Genomic DNA, 12,879 nt, shown 5'->3' with positions numbered 1-12,879 from the left:
TAAAAGTTCTTTCACAATCACTGCATTTATAATATTTCTCCCTACTGTGGGTTATCTATCAAGGAAAGCCTGAGACTCTCCTAAAAGCTATGCCACAAATAACACTTATGTGGTTTCTGTTATGACTTATCTAGAATAGAAAGCATGACTTACAGATGAAGGCTTTCCTAAACTAACATTTATTTCTCCCTGGTACTCAACAAGTGTTTTATTCTTTAAAAATGTCCCCACCCTCTTCCAACTACTTACTTTTCCTCATTGTGAATTACATGATGATTAACAAGGGTTATGTTCCTTGTAAAAAAAAAAAATTCCCACATTATTTTCATTCATAGCATTTATAATGTGAATGGTGATCAATAAGAGTTTTCTTACAGTGAAAACTATCCCACACCCATGAAGTTTATCACTATTAATTTCTTGGAGTTGGATGTTTAGAGCTATGATAAAAGTTTCTTACTCATTAATTTCATCATATTCCTCCTCAGTATGGGTTAACCGATGTCGAGAATAGCCTGAGTTCCACATAAAGGCTTCCCCACACACCTGACATGTATATGGCTTTTTCCTGCTATGAGTTCTATGATGTACTAAAACATATGACTTACGAATGAAAGCTTTCCCACATAGATTACATGTGTAGGGTTTCTCACCAGTGTGAATTCTCGCATGTTCAATAAGGCTTCTATTTCTTGTAAAACTTTTCCCACATATTTCACATTCATATTTTTCCTTCTCTCCAGTATGAATTTTCTGGTGATTAGCAAGGGTCCTAGTTCTTGTAAAAGTTTCCCCACAATCATTACATTCATATACCTTTACCCCAGTGTGAATTCTCTGGTGAGAAACAAGGCTTCTGTTCGTTCTGAATGATTTGCCACAATCTTTACATTCAAATAGTTTTTCCTTTGTGTGAACTCTCTGATGTTGAGCAAGGGATCTGCTTCTTGAAAATGTTTTGTCACACTCATTACATTTATAGGGTCTCTCTCCAGTATGAATTCTCTCATGATCAACAAGGTTTCCTTTTCTTGTAAAAGTTTTACCACATAGTCCACATCCATAATGATTTGGCCTACCTCGGATATTTACATGTGGACTAAAAATTGGCATGTGACTGAAAGGTCCCATATACATATTATGTTCATACAGATTTTTATCACTGTGTAGTAGCTGATGAAGAAAAGAATGGGAAATCCCACCAAAGCCTGTCCCATAATTAATAAATTGTTGGGGATATTGTTCACTTTGTGATGGAATAGAAAAATGTTGTTCAAATATCTGATTTTGACTAGGCCCTGGCATGAGACTGGAAGCTATACCATCCTCATCATATCTATCAACTCTCTCCTCATTCTGTTCCAAGTGTTCATCATAATTATAGACTTCCTCTTGTTTAGGAATGCTTTGATGCGTATTAAGGTTTGAACTAGTATGTGCCCCCAAATTCTCATCTGTCTCACCTGTGGTAGTTTTTGTTTCCTTCACTGTCATGTACTCAGAATCTCCTTCCTCTACCTTTACTTTCACCAATGCGGGGTTTTCCCGCTGTCTTTCCCGCCCAGCCTTCTGTTTACAAGATTCTCTAACCTCAGGTTGATCAGAAACATTGTTCTGGACAGTTCCCAGTGATGCTGCTGGTGATTCTTCAGAAATTTCTTGCTTGATGTTCACCAACTTCTCTTTCTCAAATTTGACTTCACCACCTAGACAAAAAGAAATTCAAGAAAAGACATTTGATTCTCTTGTTAAGGAATAGGGGAAAAATCAAGTAATACTAAAATATTCCATTATAATAGGAGTGTGCGGCTTTCATCCCCACCTCAAAAAAAAAAAAAGCTTTAAGAAGCAAAAAGTAAAAAGTATCCCACAGGAAAACTGGGACATTGATGCATTGTTGGTGGAGTTGTGAATGAGTCCAACCATTCTGGAGAGCAATTTGGAACTATGCTCAAAAAGTTATCAAACTGTGCATACTCTTTGATCCAGCAGTGTTACTACTGGGCTTATATCCCAAAGAGATCATAAAGAAGGGAAAGGGGCCTGTATGTGCACGAATGTTTGTGGCAGCCCTCTTTATAGTGGCTAGAAACTGGAAACTGAGTGGATGCCCATCAGTTGGAGAATGGCTGAATAAATTGTGATATATGAATATTATGGAATATTATTGTTCTGTAAGAAATGACCAACAGGATGATTTCAGAAAGGCCTGGAGAGACTTACACGAACTGATGCTGAGTGAAATGAGCAGGACCAGGAGATCATTATATATATATATACTTCAACAACAATACTATATGATGTCCAGTTCTGATGGACCTGGCCATCCTCAGCAATGAGATCAACCAAATCATTTCCAATGGAGCAGTAATGAACTGAACCAGCTACGCCCAGAGAAAGAACTCTGGGTGATGACTAAAAACCATTACATTGAATTCCCAATCCCTATATTTATGCCCACCTGCATTTTTGATTTCCTTCACAAGCTAATTGTACAGTATTTCAGAGTCTGATTCTTTTTGTACAGCAAAATAACGGTTTCATCATGTATACTTATTGTGTATCTAATTTATATTTTAATATATTTAACATCTATTGGTTATCCTGCCATCTGGGGGAGGGGGTGGGGGTGGGGGTAAGAGGTGAAAAATTGGAACAAGAGGTTTGGCAATTGTTAATGCTGTAAAGTTACCCATACATATAACCTGTAAATAAAAGGCTATTTAAAAAAAAAAAAAAAGTATCCCACAGGTCAGCCTACTCCATTTATACATGAGGAAAGTCACACAACTAGTCAGTGGGTAAGATGGAATTCAAAGCCAGGTCTTTTTTTTTAAGTTTGATTTTTTTTTTCTATTACCAGTTTTATCTATTTGTTTTCCCTCCCACCTCTTTTTTTCCACTTAAGGAAAAAACAAAAATAAAAATATCATAACAAATATGAAGTCAGCCAAAATAAATTTTCACACTGGTCATATCCAAAAAACATATGCCTCATTCTGCACCCTATTTCTATTATATCTCTATCAAGAAGTAGATAGCTTGATTCATGACTAGTCCTTTTTAGATTTTTCCAAATTATTCATCTTTACAGTGTTGTTATATAAATTGTTCTCCTGATTGTTCTCATTTCCCTCCACATCAGTTTAAATAAGACTTCCCAAGTCTTTCTGAAACCATCTCCTTCATTTTATAACACAATAATATTCCATTCACTTTCATATATCATAATTTGTTCAGCCATCCCTTTAGTTTCCAGTTAGTTCTTTTCTACCACAAAATATATTATAAATATTTTTATACATTTGAGCCCTTTTCCGGTGTTAGATCTCTTTGGGAGTATAGCCTAATAATGGTATTACTGGTATATAAGGATATATATAATTTTTTTGGATATAGTTCCAAAGTGTTTTTCAGAATGGCCAGATCAATTCATAACTCTATCAACAATGCATTAATGCACCTCAAACTATCCCTTTAAATAATCTAGTATAATAATGTCCTCTTCTCCTGACTAATATGTCTTCTCTAGATTTTGGTGCTACTTCTCCCTTTTGGTTTTTCTCCAACATCTCAGACTGTTATCAATATCCTTTCTCAAATTCATAGCATGTACACAAAATGTGGGTATATCCCTATCCTATAGGGCTCTATCCTAGACTCATCCTCAGTGCCTCACTCTACATAGTTAATGAGTTGCCAAAAATTTACTCTTTAAATTCCCACACTGTATCTCTTACATCTCTTTGTTTTTAAGTAGCTGCTACTCTCATTTATCCCTTCATCACCTCTCACTAGGACTATTATCATGACTTCCTATTTGGTCTACCCATTCCAGTAAAGTGTTGGTCTGACCATATCAACCCCAGACTTAATAAACTCCAGAGGATCCCTGTCACTTCTAGGATAAAATATAAACTCCTTTGGCATTTAAAGCACTTGACAACCTGTTCCCTTCCTAGCAGTCCTTGCCTTACTCCCCTCCACACACTCTGGTCCAATCACACTAGCCTACTTGCTATTCTATCTCTATTATCCATGCCTTTGCACTCATTTGTGTGCAATTTGTGTGTTCCTATCTCTGCCTTTTGGAATCTCTGGTTTCCTTCAAGAATTATTAGGTACCCCCTCTAATAGAAGTCTTTTCTTGATGATCCTCAGCCTGCTCCCCCAGATGCTATTGACTTATCAACCACATACACCTTTTGTCTATTGTCTATATATACATATATACATATATATATATATATATATATATATATATATATATATGTTGTCTTATGCCTTGCCATATTAAACTCCTTTAAAGAAAGGACTGATAGAATATTGTCTTTTACCCCCAGTGCCTGATATAGTAAGCAATTAATGAATTGATTGATGAAATAATGTGAAACAAGGATTACCAAATGTTTGCAAATAATGATAAAGGGAATGCTAAGCAAAATAGTAACTCCATTTTGTTAGTATTTTAAAGTTTAAAGTTTACAAAGTGCTGTCTATTCAAGGAAACTAAGGATCAGAGTAAAAGTGACTTGCCACAATCGCATATCTAATTTAAAGTTGCAGAGCCAACATTTGAACCTGGGAATGTAGAATGGAAGGCAAGGGGATTATACAAATGTCTAATAAAGGGCAATGTGGGTTTTGAAGTCAAAAAAAGAGACCGAGTTTAATCTTTTGTTGGCACTATGCCATGATGCCATGCTTAACTTGTATGACAGAATTCATCTGCCACAAGAACAGGAACCTTATGGTTTAACTTCCTTCTTGATTTTGTTTAGTTAACTATTTCTCAAGTATTAATTCATATCTTCCAAGTATCAATTCTCATAATTTAATGATTTTAGTAAAATGAAAAATTATAGTTCCTTTTTCTATTATGCTTTGTAAACCTTAAAGTTTACCTTTTTAAAGCAGCTATGAAACACAGTTGGTGAAAGTACTGTGGTTCCCATTTTGGAATTAAATAATTAAGGTCCAGTATTTGTCTAAAGAAACACAGCAAGTTGTAGATCGAAGCATACCATTTTCACTTTGCTTTTTCTTTCTCATTTTTTCCCTTTTATTCCGATTTTTCTTTTACAACATGACTAATATGGAAATATGTTTAAAAATGATTGTACATGTATAACTTACATCAGATTGCTTGCTATGTCGGTGAGGGGGGGGAGTAAAGGGTGGGAGGAAGAAATAAATTTGGAACACAAAATCTTACAATATTGAAAACTATTATTACATGTAATTGGAAAAATAAAATATTATTGAGAAAAAAGAAAAGAAACATAATGAGTAATTGTCAGAGCTGGGATGTGAAGCTCCATGCCCTGTTCTTTTTCTAACATATTTAATGCCTCAAAGAAAAGGAGAAAAAAAGTCGTTTTCCTCACTCACTTGCACAAGCAATCCCCTGATCTCTGTCCCGATCTTCCTGCAGATTCCCAGATACTTGCTCCAGCTTAGAAATCACAAGAGGTTTAGGAAACGGATATGCTGTTCAGAAGGAGAAAAAAGGGAGTAAGCTAGAGCATGGCATCACATTTTTGTCCCACAGTGTGATCTCATCCCTATTCCTTCAGGGGAAAGAGCAAGAAAGAAGTAGAGTACTCAGGAAAGAAGGTCTGGAGGAAGGAGAAGAGGCCTAGAAAAGGGGTTCAAAGACTTTTTTTTTAACCAAAGAAAAAAAAGTAAAAAATCTAGGCCTTGATATACAATTATGCTTTTCTCCTCTCCTTAAGAGGATGGAAAAACTTCCAAAGTATAAAAATCTAGATTGGAAACAATGAGGTAATTTTCAGCTCACCAACTGAGATAAGTTTAGCTTTTTACAAAAACACCAAGAAGGATTGTAAAAAGAAAAGGGGTGACTAGTAGGGTGCTGAGTCAGGCAGATAATTAGAATATTGCATACTTCCAACTCCACAGAAGCCCAAAGGAAAAATTACTAGAAAACAGGACACGAGGATCCTCTGCCTCACTGCAAAGGGATCATAAAGCCACGCTTGCCTGGAAAGGCATCCCCTGAGGTTGAGGATTGGAACCACGGGACTCTCAAATGCTGATAAAAAATAAGCAGAAGACTACACTCATTAACAGTTACTTCAGCTTCAGGCAGGAGAGAAGATAATGCCTTACCCAAAGATGCTACGTTCCTATAATTCTCCAGCATCACATCCCTGTACAGGGCCTTTTGAGCAGGGTCCAGAGCTGCCCATTCTTCCTTCCTGAAGTATACAGCCACATCTTCAAACATCACTGTCTCCTGAAACAATATTTTCCTGATGTCCTAAGAACTATCCCACACTCAGTTCCTATGTGAAGAGCATAAAGCTTAAGTGACATCTGTTACTCTGAGTACATGTGAGAACCAGTGAGAAGGAAAGAAAAGTCCACAAGCTCAAGCTTAGCTGCCAGCGAAGTACACTTGTGTCTGGGCCGAGATCAGGGAAGGAGCTTTGGCTACAAATCCCAGGAAGAACAAAGAGAAGTGTAGCTTACCTGAGACCTGGTTTTCATCGATAGAGCCACCACTGCTTGGTCTCCCCTACGGGCAGGAGCCTGAGCAGCAGGAAAAACTGAAAAGAGAAGAAAAAGCATAAATGAGACTAAACGTGCAGCTTCCTCTTCCCTCCCTCCATTCTAATTAAGACACAGAAAATGTAGAAATCCATAAAGAAATCTATCCCAGGTTCTTTTGTGAATCAAAAATTATGTCTCTTGCGGGCACAACAGTATTCCCTCTAGCCTTGGGTGAAACTGGGTGAATGTGAGGAGAAACTTTGGTATACAGAACACCCATTGAGATTGTAAATAGCAAAGCCAAAGCTCAAACCAAAACTCAATTTTAAAATAATACTTTGACTCCATATAATTTAATAGGATTTAGAGCTAGGAAACACCTTAAAGACTATTTAGTCCAAACTCATTTTAAAGTGAGACCCAGAAAGTATAAGGATCTTTCCCAAGGTCCCATAGGTGGTAAGTGCTAGTGCCAGATTTAGAACCCAGGTCCCTCTGAATATAATCCAGTGTTCTTTCCACCACAACTATAATGAGTTTCAGCATATTTTGCCCAATAACTTAAATACAAGGAGTTTCAAAAGGCATTGTCAAAAAACACAGAAGATTGCTTTAGAAACTCCTTTGAATGAAGACCATCCTTAGGGAATCTAAGTTGGAAAGAGTGCATAAGGAACAATGAAGCTGGCCTGCAGTTAGAATAGGTAATAAGAAGGGAGAAGGCTCCAAAATATAAAGGTGGCCCATTGGACCTGTGTCAGAATAAGACATTGGACAGGGGATAGCAAGTACCATTTAGAGGATCCTTGAGGTGGAGCATCATTGCGTCACAAGCAGAATCCAAGTGGTTACCACAGAGAGGTGGAACAGAAAGGGTTGCCAGAGATGCTGTCCCTGTCCATGGCACATCCTGTCCTTGGGCATGGGCTGAGACCTGGAGACAGAGAGAGAAAGCTGGGCCTGTAAGGCAATCCTTGTAGGAACAGAAACCTAAATCTCAAAGAAGTAACCATCATCCTTGGGGGATACAGGACTAGGAGGAAAGGAACTTTGCTCCTTTTCTGACTGTTTCTTAATCTCCCTTAGTGGCTCATCACACATTTTAACTAAGGGTGTTCTCCCAAGATCTGGCCTAGGCTCTCTTCTCTCTGTTCTCTTGAATCAAAAGCATGCCGTGACTTCAGACAAAGCAGTTCACCATGAGCTACCAAAGTCAGAGGAGGCAATCCCAAAGTAGGAAAAGAGCCACAATGGGCAGGACTTCATTCTAGCTTTCTCTCTTTAGTTTATCCTACTTCTAGCTTACTTGTAAGTTGTTACATATCTCCCATATTGGATTGTAATCTCCTTAACATCAGGGCTTGTTTTTTGGTCTTTCTTTGTAACCCCTGCTCTTAGCACAGGGCTTGGCACAGAGTAAGTGCTTAATAAATGTTTATGGGCTAATAGACTCAGAAAAAAATGGAGAGAAAAGGAGAATACATTCCTGATGAGGGAAATGGCTGATACAGAATCACAGAGGTAAGAGGACACAAAACAAAGATGGGCAGCAGTGAGTAAAAGCAACATTGCCTCCAATTTCTATCACACTTTAAGTTATAGAGTACTTTGTTCATAAGATCTTGTGAGAGTATGTTCTAATTAATAGTAAAAGGAATCTTAAAGATCATCTAGACTAATCCCCTCATTTTGCAGTGAAGAAGTTGAGGCAGAACGAAAGACCACTAGGTTTGGAGTCAACAAACCTAGATGACTTCTCCTATAAGGTTCACAAAGATTAAATGACTATGTAAAGTTACATAGATAGTATAAGTTTTATCCCCATTTTAAAAAAGGACAAAATCTCTTGGAAGGGAAATAGGCTGTCTAATGTCACACAAGACATTCACACAAGAATGAAGTGCTCAAGTGGAGATGTGAACTCCAGGAGCCCATTTCGAGATCCAGCTATAATTCCATTACATCATTCTGGCTCTTCAGGAGGTGTCTATTTATTGCAGATTTTACATAAGGGAAAACTAGGGAAATAAGAATAAAAGGGTTGGTCACAGAGTTCCAAAGACCTTGCTAATGAGTGTGACTTAGAACTGATATAAGAATGATAAATAGAAAAGAAGACAGAAATCTATGAGGAGATCACTTATAGGATACCAGATGTAAATACTGATTCAGACAAGGACAGTGGCAGTGGGGATAGAAAGGATGAGTTCAAACTAAAATAACAACAATGAAAAAAACTTGCTGACTAGGTGATCATGAAAAAAGCGAGATAGTTATGGTTTTGTGGAGAGAACCTTGGTCTTTGTTTTCAGAACAACAATTCAGAACTCCAGGCTCAGTGCTTTAATCATAGTGCCACCTACCTCAGAAGACTTTGATTTGAATCCCCAACTCTGCTACTTACTAGCTTTGTGACTATGGACAAGTCACTTCGGGTCTGAGCCTCAGTTTTCTCATTTATAAAATGGATACCTACATTATTTGCCGCAAAGACAATGGAGTATGTATGGTGCTTTATAGATTACAAAATATTAAATAACTATCACCTGATATTACAGAAAAATAAAAGATTACACTAAAATTTAGAGGTTAAACTGCTAGAAAAATAATGCTACCATTTATCAGAAGTAAATGTGGTAGGTGAAGCTATGGAGAATGGCTGAAATTGTTAAGGGAAACAGAATTAAAAGAAATAGGAGGGCAAGAAGCCAAGTACTAAGCCTTGAAAACTGTAAAAAGAGGATAAATCAGCAAAGAAAGCAAAAAAGGTAGGACAGTAAATGGTCCTGAAAACCAAAGGAGAAATTTTGAGAAGCCAGTAATCAGTCAGATTCAAAAGGAGCAGAGACTAATAAGGACAATGAGATGGAGGGGAAGCATTGGCTCTGACAATTTTTCCAATCTTTTTGACTTTAGGGAAATAGTTTGACAGGTGGAATGGAAGCTATTTCCAGTCCTTATATTTATCTACTTATCCAGTTCATAAAGGGAAGATTCCCTAATATGTGAAATAATGAACAAAAAGTCTGGACTGAATAATAACCTGTTTATTGTACGCATCTATCGAGCTTTAAATTTTGAATATTGGCTCTGAAGAATTAATGTGTATTCAGACCACAGGCCAACTCAATGGTATCTTTGCTCTTTGTTGCTATTTGCTAAATACCTCAATCACCAGGTTGAGTGAGTCCTTTTCACTATGAGTCCTTTTGTCCAGATTTCCCAGTGTACTGTGTGTAGAGAGCCGAGCCCTTTAATCTCTGAAAACAAAAACTTAAGTCTCATAGAGACTCCAGCCCATGGCCATGAAATGAAGCAAATCATCTACCCATTTCATATTTCTTCCCTCAAAAAATTGTAATGTTTAAGTACAAATCTATGAATGAAAGTCAAATATAATGTCTTGTATAGATTTTTATTTTTAAGTTATAAAACTCTGGCCCTTGGTATAGAGTACCTATACTGTGTCAGTGAAGAAAGTGTCCTCAGATATAATCACAAATCTTTCAAAACATTAGAATTTTTTATTTGATAGAGTGTATAATAAACATAGTTTTGGGCAAATTCAAGATCTAATGTTCTATAATCTAAGGGCCTTCCCAATGCTGACATTCTTTAATCTCTATTTCAATAGAATATAAACTCCTGAAAGCAGAGACTATTTTGTCTTCAAATCTCCAGGGGTACCCAAAGTTTATAGTTCTTTAAACTTTAGTAAGTGCTTAAAAAATTCTTGAATTAAATCCCAATGTCTTCCATTCACTGCTGTGACATTTCAACAAACTGAAATTTTAAAGTGCCAATAAGTTAGGGCCCTGAACTAGGCACTAGATACAGCCAGACAAAAAAAAGGAATTAATCTAAAGTATAACACCATTCTACTGAACAGACACAAGGACAAAGATTACTAGATAACAAAGTAATTGAGGAAGAAGAAAACACTCTACTTCTGACATGATAGAGACCTATTAGATATATGGCAGAGAGAGGAAGAAGAGTCCACAGCAGAGTCACAGGCTGAAATCTGAAAGTAGAAATTCCCATCTTGGGGCAGTGAATCAAAGATGCAAAAAATACTTCATGTGACTGTCCCTAAAATGATCAAGAAATAATGAATTGAGACAGAGATAAAAACATTTCCATGGCATTTCATATTTCTCAGTGTATTTCAGATAGAAGTATTATCCCCATGATTTGCCCAGAGTTGCAATTATTAAATGGGATACAGTCAGAACTAGAAACCAGGTCTCCAGACTCTCAAATTGAAATGCTCTTTTCATCAACCCACACAGGCCACTAATGCTATCTGGGATTGGCAGTAACCTGGGAAGTAAAATCTACTGTGATTTATTACTATACCTTAAGGTAAAAAGGAAATGTTCTTACTGCATTTATAGGTTCTAAGGGCTTAGATCCTGGCAGAATAAATGTCATTAAATGGATTACCAGGTAGGCATTGTTTCCTAGCAACTCCCCACTCTTTCATCCCTTCCCCTTCCTAAGGTCCCAATTACCATTCTCACCTTTTCATCAAGGTCATTCTCTATATCTTTCACAAGAGCCACAACCTCTTCTCCACGCTCTGGATGATGTAATTGTACCCAGGACCGGGTCTCTCCAGGTAGGATGGTCAGGAACTGCTCCATCACCAGACGCTCCAGGATCTCTTCCTTCGTGTACATGTCTGGCCTCAGCCAACATCGACAGAGCTCCCGTAGTCTGACCAGGACCTCATGGGGCCCTGAAGACTCTGCATAGCGCAGCTGCCTGAAGAGCCGACGGGAGAGTTCCTGGTTAGGGCTGCTGTTGTCCAGATAAGATTTCATTTCATCCTCATCATCTTCCTTTTTTACCGTCAAAAGCCTTTCCAAATCGAGACTTGTTTCAGTCCATTTGTCCTTTTTTTCGGGCGTCATCCCTACTGAGTTGTCCTCAGTTTCTCCTCAGGATTAGAGTGGTGAATTATCTATCAATACATCAGGAAACATTGTTAATTCAAGAAAATGGTCATGTTTAAAAACTCAGGTAAACAGAGGGAGATCCTCATTATCTATCTCTCTACTACAATTCTCCAGACAGACAGAACTTTGAAAGCAAATCTCATCACACTAGACATTCCCTTCCATACTCTCCCTGATAGGTGAATGGAGAAAAGAGAAGGAAAGTTGTATGTGAGATGAAGAGAGTAATATATAGAAAGACTGGAAAAGTTGGGATGAAGTAAAGGATTTTAAACATTAAGCTGGGCAGTTTGTTTATATTTTATTCCCAGAGGCAGTGGAGAGCCAGTGGTGTTTTTTGAGTAAAGTTTATTTGACACAGATCAAATCTGCATTGAGAGAAAATCACTTGCCCAACTCTATTGAGGTCAGAGAAAAGTAGGAGAAAAATTTAGGAAAACCATTAAAAAGCTTAGGAAAGAATCAATGAAGACCTTTGGAAGACAGAGTCAAATGATAGAGATGTTATGGGGTTTGAAACAGACTACATAAAGTGAATGAGAGTGGGGAATTAAGCATGATAGCATAATTTTGAAGTTGGAAATCTAAAAGAATTAGTGGCACTTTTTACAGAATTAAAAAATTTTGAAAGGGGTTGTTTTAATAGAAAAGATAAATGCTATACTGGACATGAATTTAAAGTGCCTTTAGGACATCTGAAATATCCAATACTAAGCACAGTGTTCTATAAACCCAAAAATCCCAGTTCCTCAAGTAAGGATTCACTATCTGACCAAAAAAAATGATGAGAAAGTAGAATTCATTTTGGCAGAAATTAAGTTTAGGCCAATAATTCAAACTATATGATAAGATAAATTGCAAATTGATACATGGCTTTGATGTCATAGGAACTAGCATAAGCACATTAGAGCAGCAAGGAAAAAAACTGACTCAGATCTATTGAAATATTATTTATGAATAAATAGATAATAGAGAGGATCAAACAAAATAAAATGGATAATTTTGATTACATAAAATTAAAAAGATTTTTCACAAATAATTCCAATAGTTAAGACAATAAGGGAAACAGTAAGAGGAAAAAACCTTTGCACCAAATTTCTCTGATAAAAGTAATTTCTAATATTCATAAGAATGTAAGATCCATCCCCCAATTAACAAGTGGTCAAAGCATATGAAAAGGCAATTTTCAGAAGGAAGAAACTCAAGCTATAAACAATATGAAAATTTGACAGAGATATAAAACAAAGAAACTTGAGATTCCACCCCATATCCACTACTTTGTCAATGCTGACCAAAAAACCCCCAAAAACAAATGCTGAGGGGGAGAAAAATACATACTATAACAATGTAAATAAAAAATGAATTTGGAAAGACTTGATAACTTAGTGCAATGATTATCCAT

At 36.9% G+C, this 12,879-nt stretch overlaps 1 protein-coding gene across 1 annotated transcript in view; it reads right to left on the bottom strand.

The window, feature by feature from the left end:
• The window catches only part of LOC100916708 (zinc finger protein 445), a 36,450-nt gene extending 24,998 nt beyond the window's left edge, over positions 1–11,452 (bottom strand). Inside the window, exons 1-6 of the mRNA XM_023498009.2 lie at positions 11,040–11,452; positions 7,309–7,450; positions 6,496–6,572; positions 6,133–6,259; positions 5,392–5,490; positions 1,591–1,706 (exon numbers count right to left, since the gene is read on the bottom strand). Coding sequence (XP_023353777.2) covers positions 1,591–1,706; positions 5,392–5,490; positions 6,133–6,259; positions 6,496–6,572; positions 7,309–7,450; positions 11,040–11,432 — 954 coding nt within the window. The 5' untranslated portion in view covers positions 11,433–11,452. The remainder of the gene's footprint in view (positions 1–1,590; positions 1,707–5,391; positions 5,491–6,132; positions 6,260–6,495; positions 6,573–7,308; positions 7,451–11,039) is intronic.
• Between the last annotated feature and the right edge of the window lie 1,427 nt (positions 11,453–12,879).

This window comes from Sarcophilus harrisii, chromosome 1 (assembly GCF_902635505.1).
Source record: "Sarcophilus harrisii chromosome 1, mSarHar1.11, whole genome shotgun sequence".
Classification (NCBI taxonomy): domain Eukaryota; kingdom Metazoa; phylum Chordata; class Mammalia; order Dasyuromorphia; family Dasyuridae; genus Sarcophilus; species Sarcophilus harrisii.
Note: the sequence above shows the minus strand (reverse complement) of the source record. Positions and strands in the feature narration are given on the sequence as shown.